Source organism: Oreochromis niloticus, linkage group LG3, assembly GCF_001858045.2.
Source record: "Oreochromis niloticus isolate F11D_XX linkage group LG3, O_niloticus_UMD_NMBU, whole genome shotgun sequence".
Lineage (NCBI taxonomy): Eukaryota > Metazoa > Chordata > Actinopteri > Cichliformes > Cichlidae > Oreochromis > Oreochromis niloticus.
Window position 1 is genome coordinate 17898811 of NC_031967.2, and position 21558 is coordinate 17920368.

The 21558-nt window shown below is 37.6% G+C and overlaps 1 protein-coding gene across 1 annotated transcript; it reads right to left on the bottom strand.

Moving 5' to 3' along the window:
• Positions 1-359: 359 nt before the first annotated feature.
• On the bottom strand, positions 360-3313 carry LOC109197096 (uncharacterized). Its single transcript, XM_019352218.2, has 4 exons — positions 2849-3313; positions 2507-2698; positions 2166-2411; positions 360-1632 (listed from the first exon to the last, which is right to left on the bottom strand). Exons 1-4 carry the CDS (start codon positions 3087-3089, stop codon positions 590-592), a joined length of 1722 nt encoding a protein of 573 aa, XP_019207763.2. The 5' UTR covers positions 3090-3313; the 3' UTR covers positions 360-589.
• Between the last annotated feature and the right edge of the window lie 18245 nt (positions 3314-21558).

Sequence of the window (21558 nt, forward strand, 5' to 3'; positions counted from 1 at the left end):
TCAGATGTAAAACACAATATTTATGAGTTTTTAAATTTGTAAATCGTTCAGATTTGACCCAAACACGACCGGAAGGAAGTCCAGACGCTTTTCTTTCCAAGCTCCTTAGACTATGATGACCTGGATGACTGAGAAGGAAGGAAACATTCAGTATGAAATCTTTTGAATATTTCACCACAGCTAAACTACATTTTAACATATGGTGGGAAATTAATGACAAACTGACAACATTAACTGTTGCAAATAGTTCTATATATCAGTAATCTTCCAAGACACTAACAAAATGTCAAGAACGCACAATTATTATTATTGTAGTTTTGAGAAAAACATTCGTTTCCACTTGAAGAGTACATTGTGGTTGAATAAAAAAAGTAATCATTGTTCAGTTGATTGCACTATATGTGTACTGAATCACAAAACCTTTCTTCAACAGAAATATTTACATCGTGCAGAACAGAAGATAAAAAAGGGAGACCTGGAATTATTTACTCTCTCCAAATATGTACATCAAATTTCTACCTTAAAATAAAATGACATTGGGTAACGACCTTGATATTCCTGAGTTTACGCTTGTTTACAACATACACAGTTATTCTGTATCACAGATGAGATCCTCTCGTAAGTTGACTAGAGCAGCACATATCCTCAGAATCTTGTCTATTTTTGGAGCCATGCTTATGGGAACAATTTGTGAGAGTATTTTGTAGACTTTCAAACGTCTGATTGCTCGTTCAACATGGATTCTTACATTTGCAATCCGACGCGTGTCTGTTACCTGTTCCTCGGTTAGCTGTCCACGGTTTTTTGTGAAAGAGGGTATTACTAATCCAACTTCTCTCTCAAAGAGCAAGTCTTTTATTGTTAAACCTCCATCTGCCATGACTTCATCACCAGGTTTAAGGTATGTTAATATTCCAGAGTCCATTGTGATAAATTTGTCACTACATTGACTGCCATATGCCGCAGACACAAACATGATTAGACCAGACGGTGCAACAGCAACCAAATATTTGACTGTGTTGTGTGAGTAGTAATGGCTGTACGATTGCCTTCTTGAGCCCAGATTTCTGGGTTTCTGTAAAAGGGTCTCACTGCAGTCTATAATGCATGTAGTATTTGGAAAGGTCTTCTTGAAGGCTGCAGGCATAGTTGCTTGAATAGTTTCTCTTGGCAGCCATGGAATTAATGGCCGGAAAACTTCCTCCAGTTTGTCCAACCAGTGTAAGATGATCTTGCTGGCCATGCTCTGTGATATATGAAACTGGCGGCTTAGGTCACCTATTACACGGTTACTCTTTAATTTCATAAGAGTCATGAGGACTTGATCTCGCACAGGCATTGTAAATTCATTGTTGTCATATCCTTCCAGTGTCGACACAAGAGTGTTAAATGTTTCCAAGGGTATTCCAGTGTACAGCAAAGCGTCTGCATCATTTTGAAGAATGAAATATGCGACTTCATCACACTGAGTCATCTTATCCTGCACTTCTTTTCTGGGAGACCTGCTGCAGTATTGGTGATCTTGTTGCGAAGGATCCTCCCACTGTGTGTGGACTGAGTGCAGATGTGGCTCAGGGGGTTGTTCGGAGATGGTGGCCTGGTCTAAGATGACTGAAGGTGCCACTGCGCAGTCTGAATAACACAAAAATATGATCAGATGTGCACTCAAATAAACTGTAAGCATAAGAGAAACTGTCAAGTATTACATTTTTGAGGGAAATTTCTCATTCTACACTCTCTCACACACATGCAAAATCAGAAACATTTTATGTTGACATTTATAAGTCCCCTGAAAATTTGTCACAATTTTATTAAATGATTGTGATTAGATTTTAGTTTTCATTCTAAAATGAAAAAAATAAAATAAAATCACAAACTTTTACAGCCATTGGGGCTAATCTCTGTAGGACAATTAAATAAAGACATAGTTTTGGCAGCATGTGGCTGGTGTTAATTACTAACCATGGGCCTAAACTTTCTTTAAAATTGAGACTTAGCTGCTAATAACGTGCTAACATCCAGCCTAAATACATAACACACTTGTTACTGCAACCAGCTAGTGCCGACACTAACGCCATTCACCATAGGCTATTATTTAGTAAAAATAAAGAATTGTATGATTAAAATGTGAAACGTGGACACACCACATTTACAATTTCACTCACCAGGTAAAGATTCTGTGTCTTTGTTTGTGTTGCTGGAAGCTGTCTGACTCACAGTGGTCTGAGTGAGCTTTCTTCTTTTCTTTGGTGGGGGCCGGTCATAGCCCAGCTGATCTGCTGCTACTACCTCAGCCTCCATCACGTGGTGATTATGGTGTTGGTCTTTTGTCGTGTCCATCTCTGGCAGCTCTTCATCTGCAACTTCTGCGCAGGCCTCACCTTCAGGCTCTGCTGCTCCATTACGAAAGCCTGTGAGATACAATGAGTGCATACATATAAGGCAAATGTTCACCAGAAGTCCAATGAAAAGTGCACGAAGCCTCAAAATGCTATGTGCTGATTACCGGACAGTGAGAGCATTTTTTCTATCTTGGTAGTGGGGAGGTAACATTTTCCCTCGACTGCTGCTCTTTGTTGCTTTCGTTGCATTCGCCGTCGGTGCCGGTCCAAGCTTGAAGCAGGGATTTCAGAGTGCCCCATGTGTAGCGTTGGAACCCAGTCAGGATTTGTTTCATCCATTTCATAGGCTGGTTTGCCTGCAATAATGCCAAATAATTAGCAACTCTATAAATAGAATGTAGTTCTGCAAAATCACTCATTAGGATGTTTGTTCTAATTTGCTATGACCTCAGAGCGCATTGAAAATAAAACTATTAGGCTATAAAGAGCACTTATTTAGAACTTACCCGAATGAAAATGTCTGGAACACACCAACAGATATCTGGGGATGCTAGAGAACTGGATATCAGCTCGTCGCACAGCTGCTATCCAGGCTAGACGCCTTCTTTTGGTAACATCCGATACCTTATCTCCCTCGTGTTGCCTCCAGGTGGGGAAAGAATGAAAAGAGAGCCCATTTCCAAGCTTATTCCCTTGCCGGTCGTGCGATCTAACGTTACAACCGATCACACAGCAAGTACGAACCATAGCTGATGTTATTCGTGTGCTTTCGCTTCTCTCAATTGTTAGCACTTTGTATGGCCTACATAAATGGCGCCTCAACCAAAACTCCTGTCCACACCCCCTCCCGCGACGTCACGCTCCAAAGCCCTATAAAATGAAAGGAACAAACATAGGGGCTGTCTCGTACGTACTTGGCGTACTTGCGTTCACGTGTACTCGTGATACGTCATCAGTCGGAGACCAAGTACTGTTCCGAGAACGCGAAAAATTCCCGGATGTGTTCTCGATTCTTTTCGGAGGGTGTTTGAACCCGATCTCATCCTCGAATAGGTAAAGCCGCTAATTACAGTACAAAGTAACCGATTTTGTTGTTAGCAGCAAGTGAACGCCGGCTCTCGCTTTGAGTAACCGGAAGTATTAAACCGAACAGCGGAAGTACTTGCCTGTCGTGGCAGCCTACGGCTGTGTCCCAATTCAGGGTATGCACGCTTGAAGTACGCGCACTACGCGTACTACGTACGTACTACAAGTACGGGAAGTGCGGAAGTGAGAGGCTTGTGAAATGGGACGGTCTAGCCTTCGTCGCGCTGTTCAGGTTGCCTAGCAACCATGATACTAACCGCGAGAAATGTTTCATATAGCATTGTGTGACAGAAATGAAGGAGAAAAATGTTTTGTTATTCATTCATTTTTGTCATGACATCACTTTAATTAGTTGAGACCACAGGACTGTAAAACATGATAGTTGGACTTCATTTCTGTACTGAACAGACATTTCAAGATTAGTTAGTAAATAATAATTAGCTAATGTTATTCATGAGACTAAAGTCATCTCACTGTGGTAATGTTAATATAATATGGACAATATTATATGTATTGTCAGATTATTTATATATATATATATATATATATATATATATATATATATATATATATATATGAGCTTGAACTCTGGGTCAAAGATGCAAGTAGCAGTTATTTATATTTCCTATCACCTTAAATCTTCACTCAAAGACAAGTATCTCTGACAGTGTATATACAGATGTATTATATATAAGAGACAAACATTGTTCTTTCAATATGTTGGCATTACTAAATTTGGCTCAATGCTTACATATATGTGTAAAAAGAAAATGTACGAGCTGTGATAACCGTTTCTGATAGAATGAAGATCAGACTGATATATGAAATATTCCTTTATTGGGTGAGAAAATCAGAGCATGTCATAACTGCTTTAAGTCATACAGAATAGATATCAGAGCCTTAAACAGGCTGACTTCTGCTAAATGGGTCAAACTGGGCAGAAAGTATACAAACACATAACATCCTTATAGAATATGATGTAACACTATAGATCAACTTACCTCAGAATATATAAAGCATATAAACAATTACAGCAATATGATGCAACAAACACAGCAGTACTACTAATCCAAAATACTCAAAGCTTCATAGAACTGAAACAAACATTTATTTTTAGGTCCATTCTGCTGCTGATACATGCTTTAGGTTTCTGAATATTAAACTTGTTGCTGCCTTTCATAGTGTGTAACTTGAAGGCCCTGAGTACTTTCTCCCACACTGAAAACACTGGAATGATAACATTATTTGAACATTACCTAATAAGACTGATTCAGGACAGACAATTAGTTATGTTAAACTTTCCTAGCAGTCCTTCACAAACTGGGAACAGTCTGTCTATTCTCTCCATCTGTCAGCTGCTGCTGGCTCTTCCTCCTCCTCTTCCTCACACACTGCTGAGTTTGTCCTGGTGGATCATCAGGGGTGCAAAGCCTCACAGATGATGTGCAGCAGTGGGTCCCTCAGTCTGTCCTCACTCTGGACACTTGCAGTTGTCACACATGGAAATCAAATGTGTGATAAGCTGCAGGATTCAAACACAAGTGTAACTTATAAATACATGTTCATACTTTTATTCCACAGAGAGAAAGAAACAGAGAGAGAGTGCAGGACAGACAGACAGGTGACAGTCTCAGGTGTATACACTGCTACAAAACAGCACAAGAGAAGGAGGATTTAGTGTTTGTGTTATTACGAGTGCTAAACAAGAAGAGTTCCCAGATGGTCCAGTGGACACATGTGTGACTCCTGTGATTAAAGCATCTTTCTTTCAGCTTAACGAGTGAACCGTCAGCTCGTTCAAACACACGTTAAAGTCCGTTTGGCTCGACACCACCGAACAGAGGCAGCAATATAACATAGCTAACATTAACAGTGCAGTGACTCCTGCTTGTGCCGTCATATTCAGGACTGCAAACCGAGCAGCATTCACTGACTTTCAGCTTGTTGTGTTTGTGGATATATGACTGACTTTAATTATCCATAAAATCATCACAATCTCTGTAAGATTAAGGTCAACTATATATATATTTAGAAGTAGAGGCTTTAAAACCAAGTAAACCCTGAAAGTACAAACATCACTAATGTCACATAACTTTGCCGACATGTGGCCAACAGTAATGTTTTAATGTTCTTAAACATTCGCACATAAATAAGTGACATAATATTCAGTACTTACTTTTGACAGTTCACTCTTCGGCCGCTCCCTTCTGCTGTATTTTGCGGCAAAATTATCCACACCCACCGCCGCGCTATGGATTGTGGGATATATGGGACCACGAAGCGTGCACCGGACCACGCTTGATATTTGGGGAAATCGACGGCGCATTTGGAGTATGCATTTGAAGTACACTTTGAATTGGGACGGCCGTCGTCGCGTGGCGGTGACGTAATCGCACTTGAAATGCGTACTTCAAGCGTGCAGACCCTGAATTGGGACACAGCCTACGTACGCTCTTACAGAAACCTGTGGATTTAAGAAAGCCATTGCCAAAGTGAATAATGCGGAGGCCAATTAAAAATCTGACGGAGCCCACCAAACCTAAAACCTTCTCTCTAATCAGAAAAGTGATCTATTTGAAATTTACTTGATTTACTAGAATTATTTATTCAAAACAAATGTAAATGTTCCCAAAGATACTTATTTCAAACCACAGATTTGACTCACATGTCCTGAATGTGCAGAAAGTTTTGAACATAAGCAGAAACATATCCCAGCTAGTCTATAGGGAAGTATCTCGCCTCCCTTACAGCTGGAAATGGACAGGATGTCATAAAAAGCTCCTGGAGGTGTAGCGTGTTGGTGGTCTAATACTTCTGTTTCAAATTGTGCACATGTATGTATAATCTAACATCTTCAGATTTCATCTTACACCATAATGCACCAGAAATGGAAGTCAGGTTAATAAAAGTGACTTTTCTGCTGCTTTCACAAACCTACTGTATACCCAGACCCTGCCCCTTGGGAGGCACTACAGTTCATTACTAATTAATTAAACGTGATGGGCAGTTTAATACAAAATACAGTTAAAGAGTCAGTTTTCCAAGTGCTGCAACCAGCTGCTTTTTCCAGCTGATCATAATGGGCCTTAAACTATAACTTTTTTGGATTCAGTGCTTTAAATTTGCATGTAAATATGTGTCAGAAATGTGCAATTGACAAAACACTGTGTTATCACACAGAGCAAATATGCATTGTTTTATTTCTTGTTAAGAAATGCTGATTGTATTTTTTTTTAATAAAAGAATCTGTAAATGAAGTAATAACTGCATTGGTTCTGTTTATTCTGCGTTTTAGTTAAAGTACCTTTTTCAGTGTTCATTCATTATGGGTAAAGTGCGCCACCTTGTGTACAGTCATTTGCAGTTCTATTTGAACATTGGAAGGATAGTTTATGCTCATTGGATTGGGGTTGGGCTTTTTTAGTGATTGGTTAAACAATACTGAAGTGTCTGTGTGTATCAAAATGTTTAAGAAGATCATTGACTGATGTTGTACAGTAGTGAGGTACCAAATTATGTATATTGGAAAGGGGAACTTTCAACCCATTTGCATTTGTGCTGAGGGGAAGGGGGAGACTGTCTTTGGTGCTGTTTGTGTGTTTACATTTTTGGCACTGTACAATAGAACCACCAAGAAAAAGGACATTTTCCCCAATCTGTGATCATTTTGATCCCATAATGCCAAATAAGGTCAGTGTTTTCCCTTTCCTGTTTCCATTTTTGCTCAGTTGTCTTTGGACTTATTTATGTTCCAATTCCTTCCTGAAGGAATCTTCATTTAAATTATTTATTATTATTTTTGTTATTACTTAGTTTATTATTAATTGATTATTCATTTTAGTATTTCACATGAATAAACTTAATTTTAACTCATTCAAACCTCTCATTCTTAAAACACATATATAAACGCTGCCCTCACATACATGTACACAAGCACTTAAATTTCACGTTTTTCACTTTTACTTTCTTGCAAAAACGATTTTTGTAACTTCTGCATTTGATACTATATTAGTCAATCATATAATTTATGTTAATTTATGTTAAGAATCATTGGAATATAGACACAATATAGCACTTCGTCACCAGCTGGTAATGTGAAGCACTCATCACTCATTTGGCGTCCAAACATCAGAATGAATGAACTTATTCAGTCTCTCCCCATGCTCTTTATCCAGGTTGCCTGCAATGATTTTTTAAATCCTGCAGATGTCGCTCTTGAGCGACACCAACACAGTGTGGACACAGCATGGGGAATGTGCCACACACTCCAGGCGGCGTCATCTACCCGTCACTAGCTGTTACTGTCATGTGGGGAACAACACATGATGAACTGAGTGCACTGACTCATTGTCACCAATATCCAATTCACATTCTGGACCGGTGTGTCCCAATCTTATACAATAAGGCAAATTTGAGTTTTTGAACTCAAAACAGGCGCCTGACCTGCAACACAGAGGAACACATTCAAAGCACATGAGTTCTTAGGAGGACCCATGGCCTATGAATTGCAGACATACATTGCTAATGTATGTCTGCAAATGCTAACTAATCCTTCCTATGTGTTTCAATATGTAGGCAATGATAAATGTGCTGAGTAGTTAAACGGTAAGGTTAAACTAGCAGGCTTTACTTTTCCAACTGTTTTCAGAGGCTAACATTAGCATTTGTACTCAACAGTAAAACTAAATCTACAACTTGGGCTCTTCCTCCACTGAAATCTAAAGGTGGACGTAAAACATAAATTATCAGATCAGGACTTTTATTACAGCCTTCAGCTGGTTTAGCTAACTAGCACTCACAGCTAACTTCAAAAAATAAATCATGTTAAACCTAAAATTACCATCATAAAAAATAAGTTATAAAAATATCCCCCATTTATCTAGAAACCGCAGGAGTAAGCAAAACATAGCAACTTTAAAAGTAGTCACTCTCCAAAAAAATAAAAGCAACAAAGCTGTATTGTGATGATTTCATTGTGGCGCTAATATAATCTGAGAAAAAAACATAGTGTTTGAAAATGCCTCTCTAAAGGTGAACCCCCAACAAGTCGGATCACAGACATCGCAGGATCTGGAGCTTTGGATTTTTCACCTCCATGGCTCTGGGAGAGCTGTGATTTTCAGCGTTTTTAGTTAATAGTAGGTGATCCAAATATCAATAGTAATATATGATTAGTATCGATACAAACACTGGTATTGGTATCGGTTTGATGCTAGCACGATAGGACTGATACTTTGTTTTTATCCTTTAAATTCAGCATGGAGCCCATTGAATTGTGACATTACCAATAAGTGAGATGTGTCACATGGCCCTCTTCCTATTGAAAAAACAAAAGTTGTATCCAAGATGGCCGACTTCTAAATGGCCACCATCCATCTTGAGGAGTTTGCCCCCTCACATATACTAATGTGCCACAAACAGGACTTTAATATCACCAACCATTCCCATTTTATTACGGTGTATCCATATAAATGGCCCACCCTGTATGTATATATATACTTTTTTGATCACAAAAACAGGGAAAATACCTCCAACATCCTCAAACATTTCACCACTCATCATGTAATTAATTTGCATGAATGTAATGTCTTTGATTTGCTGATTAGAGAGAGTAGTGACTCTCAAAGTGGAGCCAATGAGAATCGATAAGGAAATCAATAAGGAATCAAATTGATAAGTTATATTAATGGAATTGCTAAATTCCTATCAATTCCCTTCCTTAGCCTCAGTGTAGTTTGAACTTCGTCTTGACCATGTTTACATACCTAAATACATTAGGTTGATGCCATGTGACTGGCTGTTGAGACATAATGAACAATAGACAGGTATACCTAATATAGTGGTCTGTGGGTGTACACAGTCTTAAAAATAGTAATATTATTAATAAATAACCTCAGAGACAGTCTCTTTCAGCAAATGATGAAATCTTTTATTTATTCCTTTGGCCCAGTCTTTTTCTTGGCTGGTGTTACCTCAAAGAGGTGGTGTACGTAAAAATAAAAGAAGAAAAAAACATGTGTTGCTGCAGATCTGAGTCCAGACTCTGAAGCCTTTATAGTGCTGCAAAGAAAATACAAATAAACTGAGTGTGAGTGTTTTATTTCAAAATTGTGATTTTACCTTTGTATGTCACCTTGAATTTTTGTTGTCCCTGCCTTGATAGTGGGACACAGCTTTGTGTGGAAGAGTCATCTTCAGATGATGAGGACCTCACCATTCCAGTCCCAGAAAATAGCGATTTAGAAATTGTGACACCGCTGCCTGAAAGGTATGTTATTACAATTCTGTTATGGAATATTCTATCCAATGAATGTATGAAAAAATTCTATATTGATAAAGTTTGATTGTTTAAAAACAGATTGGACTGAGAATTTCATTAAACATGAAATTACATATCACGTTTTCTGCATGTTAGGATACCTGGGTCCCAGTGGTTATGGTTTTGATTTATCTATATTCTTTGATTTAGTGTTTCTATTATTTAGTTTTAGTATTTCAAGCTCCCCTATATATTTAGTATTTCTGATGTGTAGTTCTTAGTTTTCTTACGCTGCCACTCAGTTATGTTTTCATGTTTTTTCTTTCCCCGTCTCGTCTGTGTTTCCTAGGCGTTTCCTCTTTGCCCTTTTCCCCTCTTGTATTTAGTATCGGTCTCTTCCTCTGCTCATCGTCGCGTCCTCCCTCATTCCCCGCTGTGTGTCCTACCAAAAACATAGGTTTTTGTTATAAAATTAAAGCACTCATGTTGAAGGCTGAGACTTCCTCAGTCTCAGCTTTGCATAATGACGTTACTGAATCAACAATGACAATGAAACTGACCACATCCCACTGTTCATTTAGTGGTGCTATTTACGACAGTCTTTCAACTGTCGGCAAAGTGGGTGTTCTGAGGTGGAAGAAGTGTGGAAAAACAGGGATGAGGAGGACAGAAATCCCGACCCTTCAAGTTTATGCCAGCAAAGAACTCTTGCCCTGTATTTAACGCCACAACAGCATGGTCTCCTCTGTCGCTGTTCCAGCTATGCTTTAGTGCATCTGCTATCAGTGTCACGGTTCTGGGTCATTCTGACCCAGCATTTTCAGTTTCTTATGTTTTTGGTATTCTTCTGTATTATGATTTATGTTCTGATTCTTTAGCTATCCTGTGTTGATTAGTATTATTATTATTCTATGTTCCAGCTTATTCCGGTTTAGATTTTGTTCTTATGCCCTCATGTTTAGTATAGGTTTAGTTCCGTGCTTAGTCTTCTCTGCCCGTGTGTTCCCTCTGCGTAAGTCCGTGTTTCTTAGTTTGCGTCTTTGTGAATTGTTTCCTGTTTTATTTTGAAGTTTTATGTCTTATGTCAGTGTTTCTAGTTTCGCTTCCTCTGTCTCATTACCCCTGATCTCTCCCAGCTGTGTCTCCCTCCTGTTTTCCATTCTCTGATTACGCCTCAGTGTATTTAAGCCCCGTGTTTCTGTGTCAGTCTCATGTTGTACCCTAAGATTTTGCCTGTGTGTTCCAGTTAGTAGTTCACGGTTTGGTTTCTGATCATGGCCAGCAATAAATTTGTGGTTTTTTAAATTGCAATTCAGGCTACATCCACACGTACACGGGTATTTTTGAAAACGGAGATTTTCCGTTTTCGTTTTAAAAAATAATCCCGTCCACACGTAAACACAGAAATGAAGGAAAACGCTGCTAGGAACATGCCAAAGCAACAGGTGGCGATATATTCCTAACCGTGTAGAAATGTTGGCCAATCAGAAGTCTAGAAGCCTCGGTGGGAAATAGTAAACAAAGATGGGGCGTAGAAGCAGAACCGAGTCGTATGTGTGGAGGGACAGTAACTGTGTGTGTATATGTAAGCATTTAAACACTGCAGAGAGGACAATTAACAGTAACAGTATTGTAGAAATTAATTTCACCGAAACAATAACGTGGCGCACAGTGTGACGTCAAAAAAGGCGCACACCTTTGACGCTGCGTTTTCTCCGTTTTTCTCGTCCACACGTAAATGCAAAAACTGAGTTTTTGAAAATATCCACCCTGGCAGGCGTTTTTAAAAATCTCCGTTTTCAGTGACCGAAAACGCCGTTTACGTGTGGACGAAAGGTGCAAACGCATAGAAAAATCTGCGTTTTCAAAAATACCCGGGTACGTGTGGACGTAGCCTCAGTCTCCTCAAGTCCTGCATTTGGATCCTCATCTCCGCCTGCCCGGACAGAGCCCTGACAATCAGAACAATTATTGAGAACACAAATGCCAAAGCTGCAAAGAAAAAGAGGGCTGACAGCAAGTTTCATTGGACTGCTCTGATGGTGAAGGAATTTTACATCTTCTTTGCAATTCTCATTTACACAGGCCTTGTAAGTGTACACCACAGAGCTGACTACTGAAGAAAAGAATGGCCTTACAACTTTCACTTCCCCCGTGACACTATGCCAAGAAAACATTCTGAAGCCATCTTGTGGTCATTGCACCTCAGCAGCCAAAAAGATGACAAGGACAATGGAAAAAAAGAAAGAAACACCCCAGAGTATGACCGGCTCTCCAAAATAAAGCCACTCTACAACCAGATTGTGACTGCCTGCAAAGCCCATTTCCAGCCATATAAAAAGATTTGCATCAATGAGAGGATGGTGGCGTCTAAGGCTAGGATTTTGATGAAACAGATGACCTATGAAGAAAAAAAAAAAGGCTGTTGTGGCACCATTAGAATTTATTTGTATTTAGAAAGAGGGACAATACATATTAATGAACATTTTAACAAATGAAAAGAAACGTGGACTGACACTCGAGAGGTCACAATGTGCTCCACGGTGCACAAGGCCTTCAGCGGAAAGACCGCGCAGCGAAAAGTGAAGGGGGCTGCAGGTCGGACAACAAAGGCTGTACCTGTTCCGGATTGTGTTGTGGACTACAACAAGAACTTGGGTGGTGTTGATTTGTCCAATGCTCTGATTGGTTATTACACCGTCCTCCATAAAACTATGAAATGGTATAAAAGTTTTTTTAATTATTTCTTAGACATTGCTGTCGTTAACAGTTTTCTTTTGCATATGGAGTTATGCAAGAGCTAGGGTAAGGAGACAATGACACAAAAAAGTTCCGGGAGCACCTTGCCAAGGAGATGGCTGACTTTGCTGTTGCCACAGCATCACTGTCACCAACACCAATGCCTAAACTCAACTGCATGGCACGTTACTTTGGCAGCAATGCAACAGTTTCAAGGAGATATTGCAGGAGGTGCCAGGATGCTGGCATCCCGAGGGTGAAAACCTCAATTTATTGTAGGTCTTGCGATGTCCCTCTGTCCCTCACATTAAAAAAAAAGCAACTGTTTTGAAATGTGGCATGATGAGCATCAGTAAATGAAGGTGTAAATATGTAGTGTAGGTTTGACAGCAAATGTAACCCTTTGTAATAGTGTTATTTGAAGTACTCACATATTTCTCTGTTCATGTAAACAGTCATCCAATAATACTTGATATTCGATTATAATTATGGTGAGTAACCATTAACATTTTAGAGGTATCGAGGCCGTGTGCTTAACTTCTCCAACTCTACGAACCTATTCATGACAGAGAACTGCACCAAAAATGACCCCCTAGTTACGTTAGACTCACTTGGAAATGAAATAAATTATTTTTAATAATTTGCATACACACCCAGAGACACAGAGGCTTGGAAGGACCTTTGATGAAAATGTCATAAGGCCAGGGAACTCATCACTGTAAAAAAGCAAGTTTATGTCATGGTTCTGAGTCTGAGGACTCAGTGTTCTGTTTTAATTAATATTATCTTATGTTTCGGTTTAATTCTGGTTATGTCTTCTGCTAAGATTTTTAGTTCTTAGGTTTTGGTCCCCATGCTCCCTCTGTTCTGTATCTAGCCTGTGTCTCTGTGCCTGTCGTGTGCTTCGTGTTTTATTTTGACAGTGCCTGTTCTGCATTCAGTCCCGAAGTTTGTTTTCAACCAAGTCTTTGACGAGAACGCTACACAAGTCGACATTTTTGGAACACCATATTGGAACCCAAAAGACCTGTTGGAAAACCAAGAGGTAAAAACAGCTGCCTAGAATTTCAGCTAGAAAGATGTGTGGAGTGGATGTAAGGACTGTGATGAAATGCCTGTAAAATGTTTATTTCTGTTAAACTAATGTAAAAACCATCTGTAACCTATTCTAGCTCACTGCCCTGTGAAAACCTAACACCTGTAATTCCAACAAACACAATATAGTTGATTGGTACCAGGTTTTTACAGACAGTGGACGTCTATGCCTTGAGTTTGAATATCTTGAAAAAGGTCTTTTTGATTTTATGAAAGAAAGAAATTCAAAGGGCTCAGTTTGAAGGCAATTCCGAGCTGTCACGGAGCAAAAACGGGAGCTGGAAGCATGTAAATATAATAATAACCACTGCAGCCAAGAAGAGTGCCTGACGAGCCCAGCTGTAAGTAAGCTATTAAGACTCAACTGTACACTGTGTTCGTGTTTTCCTCCAGAAAAAATAAGTTCCGTTGGAGCAGCCTTTCAACGCCTCTCTCTGTCTCTGGCAAGCAAAGTTGACCCAGACAACAAAGTAAAGCTAGTTTTCGGCTACCAGCCCGACACGGAACCCACCGTATTAGCCAGAGGTCCCTTTACTACGGTTCGGAGCCGCGGACCTTTAGTAACAGTAATAAATCACAGCAATAGTACAATAGTACATGTACAATAGTACATTCACGTAGTTGTAAACAGCATGATAATATATTAAGTAATCCAAAGTATTCAGAATACGTTACTCTCATTGAGTAACGTAACGGAATACGTTACAAAATACATTTTGGGGCATGTATTCAATATTCTGTAATGGAATACATTTTAAAAGTAACCTTCCCAACACTGGGTGCTGGACCATGCCTTTGCCAAACTGGACCACCTTGCATGGCTGCACCACCTTAGCCCCTAGTAAGTCAACACTTTTTATTTAGAGTGACTGTCCCAGTGGACACACCTACAACACATTTCACCACAGACCGTAAATATTCATTTAACAGAAACTTAACCAAAAATGCAAAGTCAGCAACTGTGAAAAAACTACGTGACATGAGTGCCTCACTTCATCAAATTTATAATTTATAACTATAATGAAAAACATACATTGTTATTCATATCAGCAGTAATGAGGTCAGTAAAGCTAATACTGAATCAGTGTGTAATGTCATGAACACTGTCAGACTGTATAGGTTTCTCTGGTCTCTTCTTCAAACTTGTCCCTCAGTGCTGCCACCACTGCACGTCATTAAAGTCTGTCTTCTCTTTCCAGTAGTTTTTCCTCATCTCTATGCTCTCCCCCCCCCCCCCCCCCCACAACCGGTCGCAGTAGATGGTCACCCCTGTAAAAGGGAGTTTTTCCTTTCCATTGTTGCAAAATGCTTGCGCAGGGGGTCACTTGATTGTTGGGGATTTAGTGCCTTCAGCCGACTTTTGTTGTGAATTGGCATCAGAGAAAAAAAATGTAATGAACAATTTCATTTTTTGAAATAAAAATAAAGACATCTACATTAATAAGCAAACTGTGTTCCTGTCTTTGTAATAGTCAACCAAGTAAAATCATTTAAAATTTGTTCAAGTTTTTTACTGTGTTAGTGGTATTTTATACTCCATACTTAAGTGTACAATGTAACAACCCACCATTAAAACACAATTTTATTATTATTATTATTTTTACATAAACTAAGAAACTTTTACATTAATTGGTGAGTCTTAATTGGCTGTAGCTGTGAATGTGGGTGTAAAAATACTTACTGTTTATAATTATAAACTCAAAACTCAGTGCTTATGCATATGAATAATCGGGGCTATAGTGAAATAAAGGACATTTTTATCAATTTAAATTGCACTCTTCATCCATCCAAATATTGGTCACAATGGCAGGGATTGCACATAACTTCTTTACTACAACTATTACCACCAGAGTGTGGAGTATCCTATACTTGCTAGCCCAATTAGTCTCTAAAATTATAAGAAACATACAACACAACATTTTATGGCATACTGAATATTTTTTCCCGTACTGATAGGCATAGAATGGCCCAGCACATATTCATCTGATTTCAGGAAATAAAATTTTCACTACTTAGAAATGATAACATCAGAACCCATTTCAAAAAAATTCCCCAGCGACTTTACACCAGATGCCCTTCCTGACACCACCCTCTCATTTCAAGCTCTAAAGTATGGCGACAGCGTGAAGTTTCAGAAGAGTGGGGGAATGAGACTCACGGACGTAGGAAACAGGGGCAGATCTAGAGAAATTTTTTTAGGTGGCATAAGGGTGGCATGGAAATCAAATGTGGGGGGGGTAAAATCAAAGCCATGTTTTTATACACGCTGGTGTTACATCCTGCAATATGCATTATATGTGGTTAAAACACACCAAATGCAGTAAGTATACATATTTCATATAAATATAGTCTATAACTTTATGTCATTTAGCCCAGATAATTAAACATTTCAGTTACATAAAAGATGTGAATTTTGATTTTATGTACTGTATAGCCTATATAATAAATAAGTATGTAGCCCAATTAGTATAAAATCCAGAAAGTTACACAACATGGGGCAATTCATTTGGTTCAAACCCAAGAAGTTTCACACTCGTTTTGTTAGAAATAATTAAATTTGTTGCTTAAATTTACACAAAATGCAAGAAATCTGCACTGACAGGAAACATTTTTCACCAAAATATTAAACCTAATTTTTTATGATTTACTGGGTTAATTTACTGGGTTGACTACTGGGTTGACTACTTTTGATTTTACCTTTGTATTTCAACTTTAAGATTGTTTTTTGTCCCTGCCTTTTTTGTCATTCTTTTCAGCACAATCTCATATGTCTTAATTTACAGTTTTTTTTTCATTAACATACTGAATTAACACAATTGATCTGAAATCACACAAAAACTGAGCATAAAAACAGCAGCTTGTTGCTGTGGCATCTTATATCGGTCACGTGATTTGGAGGTGTGGCGTGTCCATTGACCCCAGAGGGCTAATAACACTACTTCATTCCATTACCGGTCTTTCACAATTAACCACTTGTGTTGAAATAAAAAAAATGCCCATGGTGTTGATTCAAAATGTGCTCTGGCACAATTATAAGCATTGGTTTCTATAGACAACAAGAAATAAAGCCATTACACGCTGAACCATTTTTAGTTGTGGAGGGGAGGTAACACTATGTAATATATTCAGTTTTAGAGTATGGGGTAAATCTGACACTTTAGAAAAACTAAAAATACATGAAAATCAATGTTACTGCCAATCATTGAACCATTGACCCAGGGTCTATTAAAAATAATAATCATAGACTCTACTATAGCTGTAGTAACACACTTTTTTGGGGGGAGGGGGGCTTTAAAGGGTTGAAAATCAAAAAATATAAATAATATTTGGTGTTTATGTTTATCGTTGTAAAAGACTGAGTCATTTAAAGTGGGAAAAACTTATTACTTTATAATATTTTTACAGCAGTTGTGTTTTAAATTTGAAATAACAGAAAAAATATAATAATAAAACCAATAATCATAAAAACTATGAAATATATTTTATGGAATGTTTTTTTTTATATATAAAACAATGAATTTATGTAAACATATTGGCCGTTACAGGGTTACAATTCCCAAAATTTCAAATACTATTTGATATTTATAGTTCAGGCTGAAGGGGTTTTAAAAGACTGAGTAAAGTGGAAAAACATAGTACGATGTAATATTTTTACAGCAGTTTTGTGGAAACTGTCATTTATTGGTCCTCAGGATCACGAATGCCTTTTTTTTTTTTTTTTTTTTTTAATTTGACATAACACAAAAAATAAAAATGCATTGAAAATCAGTGTTACTGCCAATCCTTGACGCATCTCAGGGTCTAATAAAATAATAATTATATACTTTACTATATACTAATAGTACTAGTTTACAAATTTTAATGACATAATTTGGGAAGGTTTTTTTGTTTTGTTTTTTAAGACTGAGTCATTTAAAGTGGAAAAAACTTGTAGGATGTAATATTTTTACAGCAGTTTTGTTGAAACTGCCATTTTTTTGTCCTTGGGATCACAAATGTCAGTTTCATTTAAAATTTGACATAACAGAAAAAAATAAAAATGCATGAAAATTAATGTTGCTGCCAATCACTGACCTATCTTAATCATAAAATCTATGAAATGTATTTTATGGGAAAAAAATTTCATATACAATACAAAAAAATAGTACGATGTAATATCTTTACAGCAGTTTTGTGGAAACCGTCAGTTTCATTTAAAAAATGACCCAACAGAAAAAATAAAAATGCATGAAAATCAATGTTGCTGCCAATTCTTGACCCATCTCATAATTATATACTTTACTATAGCAGTTATCACATTTTAAGGAATTTTTTGTTAGGGGGGGGGGATGAGTTAAAAAAAACAACATGCCTTTAAAAGATTAAAAACCCAAAACTATAAATAATATTTAATATTTATAGTTCAGGCTGAAGGGGTTTTACAAGACAGAGTCATTTAAAGTGAAAAACAATAGTACGATGTAATACTTTTAAAAGCAGTTTTGTGGAAACTGCCATTTTTTTGTCCTTAGATCACAAATGTTACTTTTAAATTTGAGATAACAGAAAAAATAAAAATGCATGAAAATCAATGTTTCTGCCAATCATTGACCAATCCAGGGCCTAATAAAAAACATTAATCATAAAATGTATGAAATGTATTTAATGGAAATTTTTTTAAATAAAAAAAAGCAAGCTATCTAAACATACTAGCCTTTAAAGTGTTAAAAATACATTTTTATATGTAAATTTCGGGCTGAAGTAATTTTAAAAGACTGAATCATTTAAAGTGGAAAAGAATATTACTATATAATATTTTTACAGGAGTAAAAAGAGTCAGGATTTTTAACATTTTTGACCTCTAACGGTGTGTTTTTTAGGCTAACCAGTAATGGCCTTAGTTGGCTAGCTAGGATGAGTAGTTGGCTCTCAGGGAAAGCCGTCTTCGTCAGCTAATCCATGCACATGAATGAATTTACCATGACCAAGGAAATTGCTCTGAGCTTAAACGTAATTCAGACATTGGCTCTGCTGATCTGACTGAACTGAAGGATTTTCAGACATGCAGTTGAAGATGAGGCACTAAAACATTATATATTAATATTATTATTATATTAGTTTATATTAGAAACAGCTTAGTCACTAACGTTACCGTTACTGTACTTTAATTATGAGTATTATACTGTAAGAGCAACAGAACTGATTAAATATGTGAAACCTGCAGCATGTTTCTGTCTCTCTTCAAATCTGTAAACACAGTAACAGCAGATTTTTTTTAAAAAGCTGTTATTAACAGCTGGTATCCACAAAATAAAAGAAACAGGATTAAAATAGCAAAGTCTAATATTTATGTACTGATACCAACTATGTACATTTAGCAGCTTGAGTTAAAATATATGTTTCATTTTCCACTGATGAATTTATTAGCACTACCTCTGTGTATTTTTTTTACTCAGTTTGTTTCAAATATTCAGGTTAAAAAATCAGTCGGAATCAGTGTTGGGCAAGTTACTTTGAAAAAGTAATTCAATTATAGTTACTAGTTACTTCTTCAAAAAAGTAACTGAGTTAGTAACTGAGTTACAATATTCTAAAAGTAATTAATTACTTGGAAAAGTAACTATTGCGTTACTTAAAAAAAAAACAAAGAACGTTTAACCCTCTGGCATCCAAGGTATAATTGGCCATTTTTTTACTACTCTTAATTTTCTCTCCACATTTTACCTTTAAAAACTATTTACTTTGCCTTGTTTGGTATCATTCTTTTTAGCACAACCTCGCGTGCCTGAATTTACAGTTATGTTCTCATTTCGTCATACTGTATAACCAGAATTGATCTAAAATCAGACAAAAACCATAAAATCAGAGTAGAAAAAGTTATATTTTTACTGTAACAACCACAAACATGTTTAATGAATCATATTTCATAACTTCAAATGCAAATATTAATTGTCAATTTTAAAATCCTATGCACAAGTTTTGCAAACAACAAATTTATTTGCATCCATTTACCTTGAGTTTTTTAAATAACCATTTCAAACTATTTACAGAACAATCAGCTGTTCTTCAATAAGATGCCACACAAATTATTTGTGCCACTCCAAAAACATAATTTCTGTCCACTATAAAGGAGAACATCACAGCCTGATACCTGCAGGTCTGACAGCAGCAGGTGTATCACTGCTGTTTCTACCTGGAGACAGCAGTCGCCACATTGTTCTGACACACAACACAAAACTATCCACAACACTACACACTAACTACAGAAGACGACACATTAACTACACACTCCAAACACGCTAAACGTCACAAATCTCTCACATCTCAAAACTCTCTCTGTCTCTTTTTCTGCGCTCTCTCTCTCGCCGTCACTCCTAAAACTTCCCCTGTTTTGTTTTGTTTTGTTTTTTGCTCATAAGCAGAGAGTGCTTGCTAGCGCTAACGTGGCGAAGCTATTGAGGAAAAAACGCCGCGTATATCTTGTTTATCACGACTCTGGTTTTACGTGGCCTATCGACACAATTTAAAAACTGGTCTATATCACCTTGTTGCTTTGTCTTTAAGTGGTCACATGATTGACTTACCACGACTACTTTATTCTTCCTCAGTCAAACAGCAGCACTCGATTGTTTTGCCCCCTGAGCTCCAGGTGTTGTGCTAGACCAGGGGTGGGCAATTCCAGGCCTCGAGGGCCGGTGTCCTGCAGGTTTTAGAGCTCACCTTGGGTCAACACACCTGAATCACATGATTAGTTAATTACCAGGCCTCTGGAGAACTTCAGGTCATGTTGAGGAGCTAATTTAGCCATTTAAATCAGCTGTGTTGGTTCAAGGACACATCTAAAACCTGCAGGGACACCGGCCCTCGAGGCCTGGAGTTGCCCACCCCTGTGCTAGACAGTGATCGTGATTACCGTCCGCGGGAGCGCGCAGCTGCTTAAAGCTGTAGCGTCCAGATTACTTACAGCTACTTCCGTGCAGCTGATATAAGATGCGGTAAGCTGAACACAGTTTCAACCGCCTGTTTGTTGAAATATAGTAACGGACCGCGTTTCCTTGTTAGTAACTGTAACGGCGTTGTAACGATAGGAATAGTAATTAGTTAGATTACTCGTTACTGAAAAAAGTAACGCCGTTACTTGTAACGCCGTTATTCCCATCACTGGTCGGAATTATTCTTAATGAGGTATTGTTCACAAAGTTACATGTGCAGCTAGGGTTGCAAAATTCCCGGAATTTTCAAAGATGGAAACTTTCCATGGGAATAAACGGGAATTAACGGGAATTTATGGGAATAAACTGGGAATTTTCAAAATTGAAGGTTGGCTCTTCTTAGGGAACTTAAATATAGTTGAGCAAAGTATATTTTAGCATAATATTGACAAAAACAAACAAATGCAATTCAATTACACTTGAATATCCATGCCATTCCTTAATCACATGTACAGAGCACATGCTTGCGGAGGGGCCGTAGTTACACTCAGCAGCACAGGAACAGAACAGGAGGGAGAGACAGAGAAAGAGAGCCAGGGACAACAACTTCACATTAGAAAGGTATAGTAATCATCCACAACTATTTTCAGTTGCACATGATAAAGGATTCAGGAAGTTTATCCATGCAGGTCCATATAAAAGAGAATATGCATCTTCTTTTTGTTTTCATATTTTAATTTATATTTAATTGTGTTGTGGTTTGCAGTGTTTTGTGTTGCTGCACAAAGGAAAAAGCTGAAAATTTAAATAGTTAAAAGTTGAAATGTGAATAGTTGGTTTTTGTATTACATGATTTATTTATTACATTTTATGTGGAATAAATAAAAGTATATTTACGGTGGCCCTACAGACAAAGCACGTACAAACTTCAAAACACATACGAACTCTGAAGCACGTACAAACTCCAAAGCACGTAAAAACTCCAAAGCACGTACAAACTCTGAAGCATGTACAAACTCCGAAGCACGTAAAAACTCCGAAACACGTAAAAACTCCAAAACACGTAAAAACTCCGAAGCACGTACAAACTCCGAAGCACGTAAAAACTCCGAAACACATAAAAACT